At 39.3% G+C, this 15657-nt stretch overlaps 1 protein-coding gene across 1 annotated transcript in view; it reads right to left on the bottom strand.

The window, feature by feature from the left end:
- The window catches only part of Stpg2 (sperm tail PG-rich repeat containing 2), a 433963-nt gene that overhangs the window by 396480 nt on the left and 21826 nt on the right, over positions 1-15657 (bottom strand). Inside the window, exon 5 of the mRNA XM_036189290.1 lies at positions 3084-3196. Within this exon, the coding sequence (XP_036045183.1) occupies positions 3084-3196 (113 nt within the window). The remainder of the gene's footprint in view (positions 1-3083; positions 3197-15657) is intronic.

The following is a 15657-nucleotide window of genomic DNA, read 5'->3' as shown; positions in this document are numbered from 1 at the left end:
TTTAAATACACAAATATTTATAGAAGCAAAGATAATATTTTACAGTAACAGGTTAGGTTCTGCTTTAGATGACTTTGATAAGCTCAATAGGTTGGGCCAATACATTTAAATTCTAATGAAAATGCATTTCCATGTGGTTCCTTTTATTTTTTTTAATCTGGAGCACTGGGGCTGCAAGGATGGTTCAGAGGATAAAGGCACTTTGCTGTCAAGCTTGATAACCTGAGTTCAATTCCCTGCAGTCCACATGGTAGAGGAATAGGATCCCTACAAGCTGTCCTCTGACCTCAGCATGGGTATGAGCTTACATGCACATACATACAAACACACATGAAAAGGAAGGAAATTAAAATTCAGAGCACTGTTATAAAAATGTTCTAATCATTATTCCGTAAGGAAAATGGGATATGAGGATGGCAGCATGAACTGACATCATCAAAGGTAACCAAAAACAGTTTCCTGATATTCCACTTACCATAAAAAAGTCTTTGAAATCCAAAATCCCTTGGTATTTTAATCTCTGACTAAAATAAGAAATAATAGTCTTCTCTATTTATATCATAAAGCAGTAAGCAGAAGAACATAAAGGTCTTTGAGAAGAAAAAGTGACTTTATTTTCTTTGGGATTAGACAATTTGAAGAAAAAAATAAAGCAATAATTAACAGTCCCAAATCCTGAAGTCAGTCAGCCCAACAGGAATCTCACCTATCAGCTCTAAGATCTAAAACAAGCCACCTTCCTCTTAGCTTCAGATTCTTCATCTGTAATTAGACATATTAATAACTAATCCTTTATAACACAATGAAAAGGGTAGAAAACATCTATGAAGTATTTAGTGCCATGCATGGCCCATTATAAACCCACAATAACTTTGGGCATTAATCAGTGTTAGAATTATATTTAAATGAACCATACCTGCCATATTTCCTATTTATTGAACAGAACTTCAAAGATATTCAATATTCAACATTTCAAAAAACTATACTAACTACATAAAATTAAACTAAAATAGGTAACAAAAAATATAACTTTAAGTTATGTAATAATTACCAGTAATTTCAGTATTCTGTGCTAGCATTTCAATGTGCATTTGCCATTCTGGCTCACATATCCACTAATTTTATTTCTACACAATTTAAGAAATAAGCTTGTCTTTCATAACTTCAAACTCAGTTTGAAGCCATGAAATAGATGTCCATTTGTTATATTAAATTGTTATGTATTACTCATGTCCATTTCTTTCCCATAGAGGATTATAAATGCACCTCCCCATTCAAAGTGGCCAATCATCCCTTTGTTATGTGTAAAATCTCTCATAAGAATTCTAACTCAATAATGTCTAACATAGAAGGAAAATATTTAACAGAAAATGTCTGCTGCAGAATGAACCAAGACAACTCCAAATAAAATATATAGTGACGCAGGCAAGCAAATCAAAAAGCAGAAAATAAGGATAGTGTCAGGAAGACAGTGTAGGCTCCAGCCTGCAGTTCAACATGGGAAAATAAAGTGGAAAGAGGTAAAATGCGGAATTTTTTTTTTAAAGGGTTTTAAAAATAGCATAAAGGGGCTGAAGAGATGGCTCAGAGGTTAAGAGCACTGGCTGCTCTTCCAGAGGTCCTGAGTTCAATTCCCAGCAACCACATGGTGGCTCACAACCATCTATAATGCAATCTGGTGCCCTCTTCTGGCACGTAGGCAGAACACTGTATACATAAATAAATAAATAAATCTTTTTTAAAAATAGCATAAAAGTAGATAAATAGTAAAAAAATAAAATGAACTGGATGACTAAACTACCAAGCAAGAACCAATAGTGGGAGGAGAGAACTGGAAAGTTCTTCTCTGGTGTAGGGAGAGAGGGAGGCTCACAAATACACAATGTTTAAGAAGAAAAACACCAGCTAAAGCTAACCATACGGAGCAGTAGCAGATGGATCTGCGGCTCTCCTGGAGTCAGTTCAAGTAGCCCTGTTGTGCTATGGCCTGACCACAGCCCTAGTTTATGTTCCATGTCCTTTGTCCTGTATGCTCTTGAACTAAATCAAAGGACATGAAACTTCCCAGCAACCCTGAAAGGTTTTAAAAGTCAGGTATTTTCTCTGTACTAGGGATTTCACAGAAGGCTTCTCTGGCTACCCTATGCTATCCTATCCACAGCATCTTTCTCTTTTATCCATACTTTAAGCTACCCCTTTTAATGAAGCTCTTCCAGTTTTTAAAGGGAAGCATCTCTTTGTCTTGAAGGCCCTGTTAACAATGGTTTTAACATAATTACTATTTCCTTCCAAATGCTTTCTCATCTCAAGGCCTGAAAATGGTCCATGGCCCTTTCTCCTAATAAAGCTAGTTCCTGATGGTATTTATGTGTCAACTCCTTTTCAAACCAACCACTTATTCTTATATCTAAGAATGTCATGTCCGTGAGTCTCACTAACTCAGAATGTCTTCTCAGTCATGTAGTCAAAAAAATGAAGACAAGCCAAAGGATGCAGAATTCTGACCTACCTTCTTTAAGATATTCTAGGATCTTTTGTCTATTTTAAAAGCACAGTACATCTTAATGACTAAGTCTACTCAAACAGGTCTCAGTTAAAGTCTAGTTCTGACATTTCAACAGTCACATAAGTTTAAACATGTTATGTTCTCAGATGCTTGAATTTTTCACTAATAAAATAGGTAAATAATAGTAACTACAAAGAGACTTGTGAAGACTAAATGAAGTAATGTATATAAACCAAGAGATAGAATCTGGTTCATGAGAAGGCAATAGTTTCCTTGAGGATTATTCAAAATATAATACTCTTTGGAGTTTTTCATACTAATTTTCCTTTCTTAACAGGATAGCCTAGTCCAAACTAATACAATACTTTTTAGTAAGCAACTATATTAATGATGCTTAAGAAGTCTTTTCCACTCTTACTCTCTCTCCAGGGTTTCACTCTGTAATCTTGAGGACCTGGGAATCATTACAGAGCCCAGGCTGGTCTGGAACTTGCAGCAATCTTCCTTCCTCTGCCTCCCAAGTGCAGGAATCACAGATGTGTACCACCATGCCTGACTGCTATTTGTTTTTACTTACTCGATGATATCATATTGTCCAGGACCAGGACCTGAATATTTGAGCAATTCTTGTCTTCCTGTAGCATTGCCAAAACTGGTACCTCTGTATTTCAAAGCAGATTTAGGATAATCCTAAAATAAAGAACAAATTTTAAAAAGAGCATGAGACAAATTTAAAAAACATTGTTAAAATCGACTGAGGTGCAATTACACATCAAGGATATCCTTAGTCAAAGAAATTCCACCAGTCAAATCAGGACTCTTTAAGCTGGATTCTGTCCATCTGTCTCCTATGTCAACCAGGATTCTCCAAGAACTGCTTCTAACATTAGTCCACACTGAACCATTGTGAGCACTTTGCTTTTTGTACTACACTTAATGCCTCCAGAAAAACGAAGTACAGTTCTACCTCTGCAAGGAGGCTAAATGTATTATGTAGAAAGAGGGAAAAGTTATTTAAAATACATTAATTAAAGAGATTGAGCTGGGCGGTGGTGGTGCATGCCTTTAATCCCAGCACTCGGGAGGCAGAGCCAGATGGATATTTGTGAGTTTGAGGCCAGCCTGGTCTACAGAGCGAGATCCAGGACAGGCACCAAAGCTACACGGAGAAACTCTGTCTCAAAAAAGCCAAAAAATAAATAAGTAAATAAATAAATAAATAAAATAAAATTTGGGTTGGGGATTTAGCTCAGTGGTAGAGCACTTGCCTAGCAAGCGCAAGGCCCTGGGTTGGGTCCTCAGCTCTGGGGGGAAAGAAAGAGATTGAGAAAACACAAACACCACCAAGAGATCTCGGGCAATTACCTACATTATATTTAAAATATATTCATGTAAAGTTTTATAAGAATAAAAAGGAGGTAAAAACAAAATAAACACTGTCCTAGTTCATAATATTGCTAATATATGAGGATACGATTATTCTTTTAATACCAAAGAAAATATTTATGTCAGGAAAAAGACAACCAACATTTTTCCTCTAACATTGATAAGAATAGATGTCAAATTGAAGCATGAACTACAAAAAGTTAAAGCACTGGTTTCACCAGCAACTAAAACAAGAAAATATAATGCAGTAAGGACAGTGAATACCATCCCAAGGGCTCTCTTTTCTTGTTGTGATGCATTCCTCTTTATGAAATAATTTAAGAAGCCTGGAGAGATGGCTCAGTGGTTAGGTGCAGTTGCTGCTCTGGGATCTGGGTTCAGTTTCCAGTACCCACACAGCAGTTCACAAACATCTGTAACTTCAGTTTCTGGGGATCTAAGGCTCTCTTATGGCCTCTGTGGGCACTCCACTCATTCAGTGTACATATAAGCAGACAAAACACTCAATATATAAATTCACAGTAAATAAATTCTATAAGAAATAAACCATTTAAAATTTTTAACTGTTTTAACTGAAGGTAGAAGATCTAGATTACTTATTGTTAATTCATCTTAAAGCTGTCTTTATAAGATATGGTGGTCTTAAACACTGTATGTACCCACCCATAAGTACATAGTAGATGTAAAGCAAAGAATAACCAGGCTACAATCCACAGCCCCAGAGAAGCTAGGTAACAGGGAAGACCCTAAGAAGGACACATGGATTGCGCTGGGAAGCAGAAATAGATGAGATCTCCTGGGTAAACTGGGGGCAAGAGGGGAGGGGGCAGTGAAAGGGAGGGTATGGGAACATGAGGGATCGGGATGGTCCAATTGGGGGAGGGCTGGAGAGGGAGAGCAACAAAAGAAATATCTTAATAGAGGGGGCCATTATAGGGTTAGGGAGAACCCTGGTGCCAGGGAAACTCCCAGGAATTTACAAGGATGACTCAGCTAAGACCCCTAGCAATAGTGGAGAGGGAGCCTGAACTGGCCTTCTCCTTAATCAGATTGGTGACTACAAGTGATTGTCATCATAGAACCTTCATCCAGCAACTGATGGAAGCAGATGCAGAGAACCATAGCCAAGCACAGGGCCTAGCTCTGGGAGTCCAGTTGAAGATAGGAGGGAGGGATTATATAAGCAAGAGTGGTCAAGATCATGATGGGGAAACCCACAGAGAGAGCTGACCTGAGCTCGTGGGAGCTCACAGATTCTAGATCTATAGCTAGGGAGCCTTCATGGGACCAATCCAGACCCTCTACATGTGGGTAACAGCAGTGTAGCTTGGTCTGTTTGTGGGGCCCCTAGCAGTGGCACCAGGATCTGTCTCTGGTCCATGAGCTGGCTTTTTGGAGCCTATTCCCTATGGTGAGATGCCTAGCTCAGCCTTGATGCAGTGATGGGGGAGAGCTTAGTCCTTCCTCAACTTCATTTGCCATACACTGTTGACTCCCATGGGAGACCTGACCCTTTCTGAGGAGTGGATGGAGGGGATGGAAAGGAGGTGGAGGGAGGGGAGCGGGAGGAGAAGAGGGAGGGGAAACCGTGGTTAGTATGCAAAATAAATTTTAAAATTTTAATTAAAAAGTATGGGGGTCTTGTTTTATGTGTTTGTTGTTATGCCTGCATCTATATCTATGTACCACACGCATGCAGTTCCTGAGGAGCCAGAAGAGACACTGGTTCTCCTGGAGCTGGAACTAGAGTTAAATACAATTATGAGTTGCCATGTGAGTACTGGGAATTGAACCTAGGTCTCCTGAAAGAACAACCAGTGCTCTTAACCACTGAGCATCTCTCCAGACCATGAAACAGTTTAAATAAGCTTGACTACTACATATTACTATATATTGAATAAAATCCCTATAACATATAGCTTAACTACATAAAACAGTGTATCAAGTGTTCTAGATGACTTACTATTTAAACACACTGTAACAAACTATCAATTATCATTACAAACAATGTCAATGCAACAGATAGAAATGTTAGTAGCACAAAGCACAATTTCAGTGCACCTCACCCAACTTCAAGGGTTGTATAAAACAGACACACATCAGACACTTTGAAGGATTTCCAGAACATGTACGCCAACAGAAAAGGCCCCGCTGTCTGTGAAAAGAACTGCATCTGAACTCTGTTAACACTGCATAAAGGCAGAGGCTGGAGATGATGGTGGACTCTTTGGTAATGAATAGGCAGCGATTTCTAGTGAGAGAGGCAACATTCAAGAAGCCACTGCATCTGGACACAAGAGCTGAGTGTGGAAAAATTGAGTCACCAGCTGTTGTGTGACAGTTTCCTCTGAGATTAAAACCTTTCCTCTTCGAGAAAAACTTGTTAAGAGACAGGATGTTAAAGGAGAGAGGAAACAGCAGGGTGTGCAAAGGAGGAAGCTTGTAAAGACACAGGGTGTGAAAAGGCAAGAAAACAACAGCATGTTCTACATTCTGTTCTGCAGGGAAGCTCATTAAGCTCACGAAGTAAACAACTCAATAGCCTTGGGAAGTCACTGAAACTGAACAGACTCACTAGGGCCCTCCTTTCCCAAGTGAATACAAGCAGTAAGGACTGCTGAGAGACCCTCACACAAGCTGTGCTGCCTAGAACAGACAGAGATGAAACAACCACCTAGAAGAAACAGAGACTGGTCGAGCAGACTGGAGGAGGGCCACAGAACTGCCTGAAAGAGTTTAAGTCAACTAATCTGCCTGACACTCTCCAGCCTGTTTCCCTGCCTGCAGGCTGGAAGCACACTCCAGGTATCCTGAGCTATCCCCATACTGGGGTGGGCCTTGGGTGATGCAGCTGTCTTTGCACCATTTTCCTTTTGTAGGTGAGCCCTCACCACACACCTGTGAGTAACCTCAGGAAAACTCATTGCTTCACCACATTAGGCTTTAGGAGGATCCCTACTTTGGCCTGTCCTTGGTTCTCTGTCTGGGGTGGGTAGCTGTCTGTTTACATCACCCCAGGAACGGTGTCACACAACACCAGCTACATTCAGGCAGGATTCAGACATGTTTGGGGATGTCTCCCATCTAAAGCAGCAAACCAATAGGAAAGTGGCTATGAGAACTAACTCTGGGAATCCACTATCACCGTGACCAAGCTAGTAAGGAAATCTTAAAACAGAGCAACAGCAACGCCAGACGAGAAGACCAGGTGGCCAAACCAGGGCCATGACAGGCTCCCCTCACATGGACCAGGCCTTAGTTTTGGTTCACTAGAACGGGCTGGAGCTGAGCAAGCAGTTTTCAGGAAAACCACAATTTAGGGGCAAAACCAATCAACAGGTGCCCCTCAGCCTCCTGCTGGCTCAGCAGAACCCCAAGCCCCTTCTGCTGGCTCAGCAGATGTCCCCCAGACTTCTGCTAACTAAAGATAGCTTTCCCTACCCTCTAGTCAACAGGCCCCTAGACACTAGACCCTCACCACCAACAGGCCCCTAACCACTACAGCCTCCCACCAATCAGCTCCCAGACTAATCTTTCCTCCACCAATCAGCACCAGATTAATCCCTCCTCCCTGGAACTCCCCTAACTCTGCTTAAAAGGAACTTGTGGCCTTCTTGGGGGGGGGGGGGGGTCTCTATTTGTCACCCAACAAGCTGGAAATAAACGCTCTTGCTAGATTGCATATGACTGTTGGTCTTTCTTGGGGGCTTCTCTCGGACCCTAACATCAAGTACTGAGTATTCTCTGATGCCTGAATTTGAAGTCTTCAGTGGGTTAATGCCTGTATCTTACAGTAGGAAAAAATTAAATAACTTGTTTTATTATCAAGGTGGAACTGACCTTAAACACTCCCTCCTTGAGGAACTAGCTCTCATAGTATCTGAGTATGCTATGCTAGCTGCTGATGGAAAAAGCCCTACCCAGCCCTAAAGCCTAAGACAAACCGCAGCAATAGGCAGCCCAGTAAGATATCTCTAATGGAGCCACAGTGGCACTTTTATCCTGAGGATAACCAACATCCATCTAATTGGCCTTAAGGGCCAGTCAATAGAAGGGAATTAATTCATGCCTGGGACTGTAAATCCAGTCCACTACCCATGGCTAGAGAAGTCATAGAGCCTAGGGGAGCACTTCCTACCTTCATTTCCCTAAACCAATATAATGGCTAACTATATCACAAATGCTTTCCATTATATCCACATGAAAGTCTAGCTCTTATCCATCATCAACACTTCTTTGTGCAGCAAATAGAGGATAAGAGAGATCCTCAACTGGTCAACAGCAGAGAATAAGTGATTGTGGGGTGTCTAGCCCAAGTGTTATACAACACAGCCCCTGTATCTAAGGCTCCAAGAAAACAGGGCAGAAAGATGGTAAAATAAGAAACCAGAATACCTGCTACCAAACAGTACCTTCTAGGCAGGACAAGGAGTCTACAATCAGAAAACCCGAACACTCTAGTTGCCCAGACCTTCCTAACGACAACACTGTGAAGAGGGGAAATGTCACAAGGCCCAACCCCAAGTTGTCAGATCTAAATACATTTACTCCTAAGTAACACTAAATGATTCAGTAGTGTGTGTGTGTGTGTGTGTGTGTGTGTGTGTGTGTGTGTGTAAGTAACAAAGGAAAGGTCATCAATTTGAGAGGGAATTGGTGAAACGGGAAAAGTTAGAAGAGGGAAGGGTGGAATTTATGTAAATACAATACTAGTTTATTAAATACTCAAAAACATTAGAATTTTAAAAAATAACTTTTTTCAAGCAGTGCCAAGAAAAATTGTCACACGTGGTGGGGCACACCTTTAATCCCAGGACTCAGGAAGTAGAGGTACTCGAATTTTTATGGGTTAAATGCCAACCAGGACAACATACTGAGACCCTGACTTAAAACAAAAAAGCATTGATAAAAAGCCAGTGTTATTTCGGTTCTTCTAATAGAGCATAATAGCAAAAGTATATAAGATGGGTATTGTCATAGCTGTGGTAGATCACACTGGTTGTACTGGTCAGCAGAAAGCACCGTTTGGCAAAGACTGCAGGGCCTGGTGGAGCAGAAGCTGTTTTCAGTGCAAACAGGCTTACAGAGGAAGCTCAGAAGAGAGCCCCCAAAGACTTCAGGAAACCCCCGGGAAAGGAAACTCTACAGAAGGCTAGAGGTCCTCTACCAAGATAAAAAAGATGAACATTGATTTCTGAAGGATACTATTATTAGTCTTCCTTTTTTTGTTCCTGCCATTTGATGAAGCCTAGGAAATGTGATGTTATATATGTAGACGGATTCATCATTATTACTTCTAGAATCTAGTACGATACGTGTCTCAGTGTGCTTGTATGACTAAGCTGCAGATACCTTCTTATGAATTATAACACAAAGAGAGAGAATCCTCTTTTCTTCACTGTGGGCATTCAGCCTTAACACCATAAGTGATGGGTGAATCAGTCCCATAAAGCATTACATCAAAGGAAGATATATTGCTATTATTGTCATTACAAGCAGGGGTTCCAACTGATATATGATGATGAATCTCAGCCTCTTATCAGATCCTTGAAAGTAAAGTCTATGAATAAAAAGTGAAAGAGCTATCTACCAAGCTCTGTAATATTGTGTGTGTGAGTGTGTGCTATGGGGACTCTTTAGGATAGCAAAAACAAAAATCAGAAAGCCTAACACAAAAGGAAATAAGAAAAGGTATCTTAAGGCCTTAAAACAAAACAAGGTTACGTAAATTACTTTCCAAGTTCTTCAAAATGGCTTACTGGTGGCTGTATTCTCAAAAACCAATGTCTACACTTTAACTAAAAATTGAAGCTTTTATTTGAAAGTACATTCATTCTAACCCATGGCAAACTCCTTATGTGTGAGGGTAACTTTCACCTTTTACCTAGAGGAAGTACTTGATGTTATTTTCTTGGTATCATCCCTTTGAGGTTATTAAAAAGGGTCACTTAAACACAAGCATCCAATATTGTGACAGTTATTCTGATGATTCTTGAGAAAACTAGATGTAGATATGCTGGACACAGGATGCTCTGCATCCAAGGCAATGTGGAAGCCAAAGTTCAAATTACAGGGTAAGTTCTAATGGTAGAAAAACCATCATTTCCCACTTACATTGCATTTTGTTTTTAATTAAAAATGAGGCAGAACTTCATAATTGTATAGACATGTCCTAGTAATAATCCAAACTTATGGCCATGTTGAATATCTTGGATATTTGCATTGCACACAGCAATGTGTCTAATATATTTATGCTATCCTATAGATTTGTAAAAAAGAAAAATTAGGCCAGGCGGAGGTGGCACACACCTTTAATCCCAGCACCCAGGAGGCAGGGCCAGGTAGATCTCTGTGAGTTCGAGGCCAGCCTGGGCTACACAGTAAGACCCTGCCTCCAAAAAAAAAATAATAATAATAATGTTAACCACCACCCCAGAGTGTTAAGAGATAGGGTCTAGGTCCTTACATGTGCTACATAAGTGTTCTATCACAGAACTACACCCCTAACAAAGAATTATTTCAATACAATTCAGGACCTTGAGTAGAATTATGTCCAAGAAGCATTCTTCAAGTAAATTTCATTACTGAGATTTTATGGTTCAACCTCTGAACCCTTCAAAATGAAATCCTTTATATATACATACATACATACACATGTGAATAAACAGACAGGCACACACAAAAGACATGAGCAAAATAATTTTCCTGTATGAACAATAAAGGGCATTTTATTTAAACCAGGTGAACTAACAACTAACAATGTAGCTCACTAATTTCTATAGTATTCAGTTAAACGTTCAATTTTAAATTTAACTGGAAAGCTTAAAAAACAAAAAAACAAAGGATAAATTGATGCACATTTAATTCTCAATCACATGAGCTTTTACTTTAAGAATTGTTTCCAATGCCAATTTCAAGGTCACTGTCGCTGTGGAAAGTTATTAACAAATAAAATATGACTTAATTGAAGCAAACTCAGCATGGGGCTGTAACACTTTAAGTGAATGCTGTAATAAAATTTGAAAAAGAATTACTGACTGCCACTCTGACTGACAATTAAATGAATGAAGAGGGGACTGTGTGACTTTTACCCCTCATCTTTCCATCATTAAATATGGAAATAGACTTGGGAAGAATTAGAAGTCTCAAGGTGCATCAGCGTAAGCACTAATGGGATGCTCTGTGGCAGCTCAGAGGTCAGCATCATGATTTCAGTTCCAACCTCCTTGTGGGGAAAAAAAAGTCTAGAAATACATGTCTAGCCATTATTTAGAAAAGAGGCTGCATTTTATCTTTCAAAATTTTATACTAAATAAATTATATACAGAATTTCTCTGCAGATGAACTTAGCAAAAATATATTATTTGTTAGCTATAAAACAATTCTATATTTAAGCTTTACCATATACCTTCAGTAGACATGATTTATTCATTAGAAAAATCCATAATAATTACCCATCTACTACATTATTTTGCTAATGTTTATTGTGTTTCCATCTGGACACTAATATTTGTAGATGAATTTCTAAACAGTCTCATTAAATAAGAAACACAGAGCCAAATACAGAGGTGCAAGCCATAGAGATCAGAGCAATAGCTACCAACTAACCTCAGCTCACCACCTTGACGTAGCTTCTCAAGAGAGCTTCTTCCTGTCTAACTGCACCTTTATGGCCTTCCTTTTCTGCCTTCTCATTGGCTCTAAGTCCAGCCACATCACTTCCTCATTACTGCCTGTTTATACAGACCTCCAGGTCTCTGTGGCTGCTACTGGGATTAAAGGCATGTGTCACCACACTTGGCTGTGTCCTTGAACACACAGAGACTCGGCCTACCATATGAACTGATTAAGGGTGTGTGCTACCACCACCTGACTTCTATTTATGGCTCACTATGACCTCTGATCTCCAGTCAAACTTTATTTATTAATATACAAATAAGAAAATCACATTTCAGCACAAATAAAATATCACCACAAATATTAAAACAGTACTACCCCCAAAAGGAAAAGAGCTTCAAAGAATAATCAGAAATTGGGAAAATTATTTGATTAAGCATTACTACATTATCTACATTACTACATTACCCAGCAGTGTCAGAATCAGTTTTCTACAGACACAGGAAGAAATGGTGCCTTCTGCTACCAAGCTTGCACCCAGTCTCAAACTCAAGATGTAAATTTCATAGGTTATCACAGTTCAATTGCAATTGAGCTTCATTGAATCTTCCTAAATACGGAGAAAGATGCCTTTAATTCATGTGTAAACCTTTGTTTTTATATGACTTGCTTAATTAAATTATATTTATACTTGTAGACCAGCAAATATTAGTGGGGTTGACTCAATGGTTACTAAAATAGATCATCTACTAAAATGGGCCTATTTGTGATCTATTATGACATAATAATTTTCTTCTCTTTTCTGTGAATAATATGACCAGAAATAAAGCTTATATGTTAATATATTGCTTATTCATGTGAAAAAAATGTTATGAATCTAGGAAAGCTTAGAAACATTACTTTGTCCTGTTAAGATATGACAAATTATTATAGAACAAAGAAATAGTTTTAAATAAAAAATATAATTTTAAAGCTAAAACTGTATTTAAAGATTTAAAAGTAATTAGGAAGTAATTTCAGACCAATGATCCATGACTACTATAAAAAGTAAATACTAACTGAAGTATACTGTAAGTTTCCCCCAAGATATTTAGGATAAAACAACTAAGCACAAACAATGAGCAAATAGCTATCAAGCAATGGAGTCAATAAACCCAGGTACCCTAACTCTCTTATCTTGTCCTTCACTTTGAAGAGAATATCCTCCTAACAGATGAGGGGACTTCTACCAAGGCCAATTGCATTATTTACAAATTAATCTCTATGACTGACTAGATATAACTTAGTCATGTGTGATACATGCCACTGTCTACACAGAAAATGACTGATTTTTAGATTGTTATTGATAAGTAATAAGATACTCAAGGCCTGGAAAAAAAAAAAAAAAAAACAACAGAGCATGGAGAGCTAGAGTGAGATCTCTTGAAACAGTCCACATGGCCAGAAAGAAATGTGGATCCTCAGGATGAGAGTACTAAACATATCCCTCCTCTCTATTTACCACAAATAACCTGGAGCTTTATAGTGTCCCACCCAGGTAAGTTTCCAACTTGTGAAAAGGAACTAAAGAAAAGCTTAGATCAGGTCTGGTGGGGCACTGCACTAGGAAAGCAGAGGCAGGCAGATCTCTGAGTTTGAGGCTAGCCTGGTCTACAGAGCAAGTTTCAGGACAACCAAGCTTAGGCAATGAAAGACAAAAGGCTGGTGAAGATGAAATTGAATGAGGGGAACATGTCCCAGCCCCAGCAAGCAGCAGAACTTGGCAGCTTCAGTCACATGGTTCTGGCTTTAAAGTTAAGGATAGAAGAAATGGGTGACGGAAAGTCGCTGAAGACAGGCATGTGTCAGGGGTGTCCCTGAGTGGAGGCTAAGTAGAAAGGCCATTTTGTGATGCTATGAAGTTGAAGCCTGGTTTGACTTGGAGACCCCAAGATGTTAGAGATGCCAGAGTCATGGGATATCTACTGAGGAAAGCTGCAACTGGGAGTGGAACCAGTCCAAAAGAAAGAAGTGTGTTGCACTCAACAAAGCTGAAAGGAGTTGGAGATCTGAAGAATGTTTTTGGTATCAGACATGGAAATGCAGAGTCTGGAGTTTGCCCAGCTGGTTTTCTATCTTGTTTTGGTCCAATATTTCCTCTCTATGCTCCCTTCCCTATGTTTTGAAATGGTAATGTATATCCTGTGCCATTATATGTTGGAAGTATGGATCTGTTTTTTATTTTGATTTTTACAGGGGATTATAGTTGAGAGATTGCATGAATCTCAGAAAAGACTGCACTTTAGAATTTAAACACTGTTGTGATAGACTATGGGGACTTTTGAAGTTGGGCCAAATACATTTTTGCATTAAGATATGGCTCAAAGTCTTTGAGGGCCAAAGAGTAGAATGTGATAGCTTGAATGTAATTGGCTCCATAATATCATAGGGAATGGCACTATTAGGAGGTGTGGCTTTGTCAGAGTAGGCAATGGCCTTGTTGGAGGCAATGTGTCACTGTGAGGATGGACTTTGAGGTTTCCTATGCTCAGGATACTACCCAGTGTCTCAGTTGACTTCCTGTTGCCTGTAAGATGTAGGACTCTCATCTACCTCTCCAGTACCAAGTCTGACTGCATATCACCATGTTCCCTATCATGATGATAATGGACTAAACCTCTGAAATTGTAAAGGAGCCACCCCAATTAAATATTTTCTTTATAAGAGTTGTCCTGATCATGGTGTCCCTTCCCAGCACTAAAAGCCCTAACTAAGACAGGTGTCATTAAATTTTGTTCTCATTTGTTCTCCTCCCCCACTATATTCTCTTCCAGCTGGTTCCCTTTCTTCTAGATTTGTCCCTCATCAGCTTTCCTATAACAAGTATTCAATTCCTATCTGTTATTTCCACCTCCCTTAATATCTCTTCTTCCCTTTTCATGATCTCCTTTCTGGTTTTGTAACCTTCTATTGTAGAACACTGTCCTTTAAAAAAAATTCCTTATAATACATGTGAGTGCATATTTTTTTTCATGATATTATAGCACTTGGGATAACAATCCCCCCAAGAGTCATGGACTAACAAAAATGCTAATGCCAAGCATGAGAAACCTCCTTTCAAGCTGTTGATCAGGGGAATACAAGGGACTGTTGCCCTTGGGTGCCTCCCAAAAGTTGAAGGTAAGTTTTGACTGTTGAAGACACCCTGCACTTTGGACACAAGAACTGGAGGACTAGCACTACAAATGACTCAAAAGCCTCTTCCTGAGGACTAGCTTTCATAATATCTGAAAAATGATATGCAAGTTGCCAAGAGAGGGAATCAATCAACAGTCCTACCCAGGTATCATTCCTATGAACCACACAATGGCCAGCATGGCAAGACACCACTAAAAGTACAATGCAGTACTTACATCATTGTTGATAACCAACAGCTCTTTAATTGGATAAAAGTCCCACTTAACAAGAAGGAAATTATGCCTAGTATTATAAACCTCACCAACCATATGGCTAATGAGGCCATGGATCTTAGAGGAGACCATACCACCACCACTTTCCTACACTAGTGTAATTCTTAACTACATTCTACATACTTATCCTAGTACCCATAGATAAGGGTAGATGTCACCCCTCATCAAAGAAGCTGCTTTTTACAGCAGAAAAAAATCATTACAGAAAGCCACAACTGCTCAAAATGCAAATAATAATGTCCAGCCCCATTTAACACATTCACCACAAAAATACTCTACCCAAGGCTTGTGGAACATCACTGAAGAGAGATGGCAGGAGCCAGAAAACAAGGAAATACGCTGTGAGATTGTGCCTTTTAGCTAAAATAGGGAAGCAGCATCCATAAAACCTCAACAGCACAGCTTCCTAAACAAGAAGTGAACAATTCCAACACCAACTGAAATCGCAACGCAGATGAAGAGGCATAGGCAATTAACTGCTGAGAGGGAGAATTAGTCTTTCCCAGGGAAAAGCCCCAAGGTTATACCCAGAAACATACACAAAGGTAACACTGAGTAGACACAGCAGGTTATATTTATATGTTTATTCAGTCATATTATATGCAACAATGTTAAAAAAGAAGAAGCTGTGAATTCCAGGGAAACATGGATAAGAGGAAGGAGAGGGGGAAATGTTGTAATTATATTTTAACTAAAATC

This window comes from Onychomys torridus, chromosome 6, assembly GCF_903995425.1.
Source record: "Onychomys torridus chromosome 6, mOncTor1.1, whole genome shotgun sequence".
NCBI classification, from domain to species: Eukaryota; Metazoa; Chordata; class Mammalia; order Rodentia; family Cricetidae; genus Onychomys; species Onychomys torridus.
Note: the sequence above shows the minus strand (reverse complement) of the source record. Positions and strands in the feature narration are given on the sequence as shown.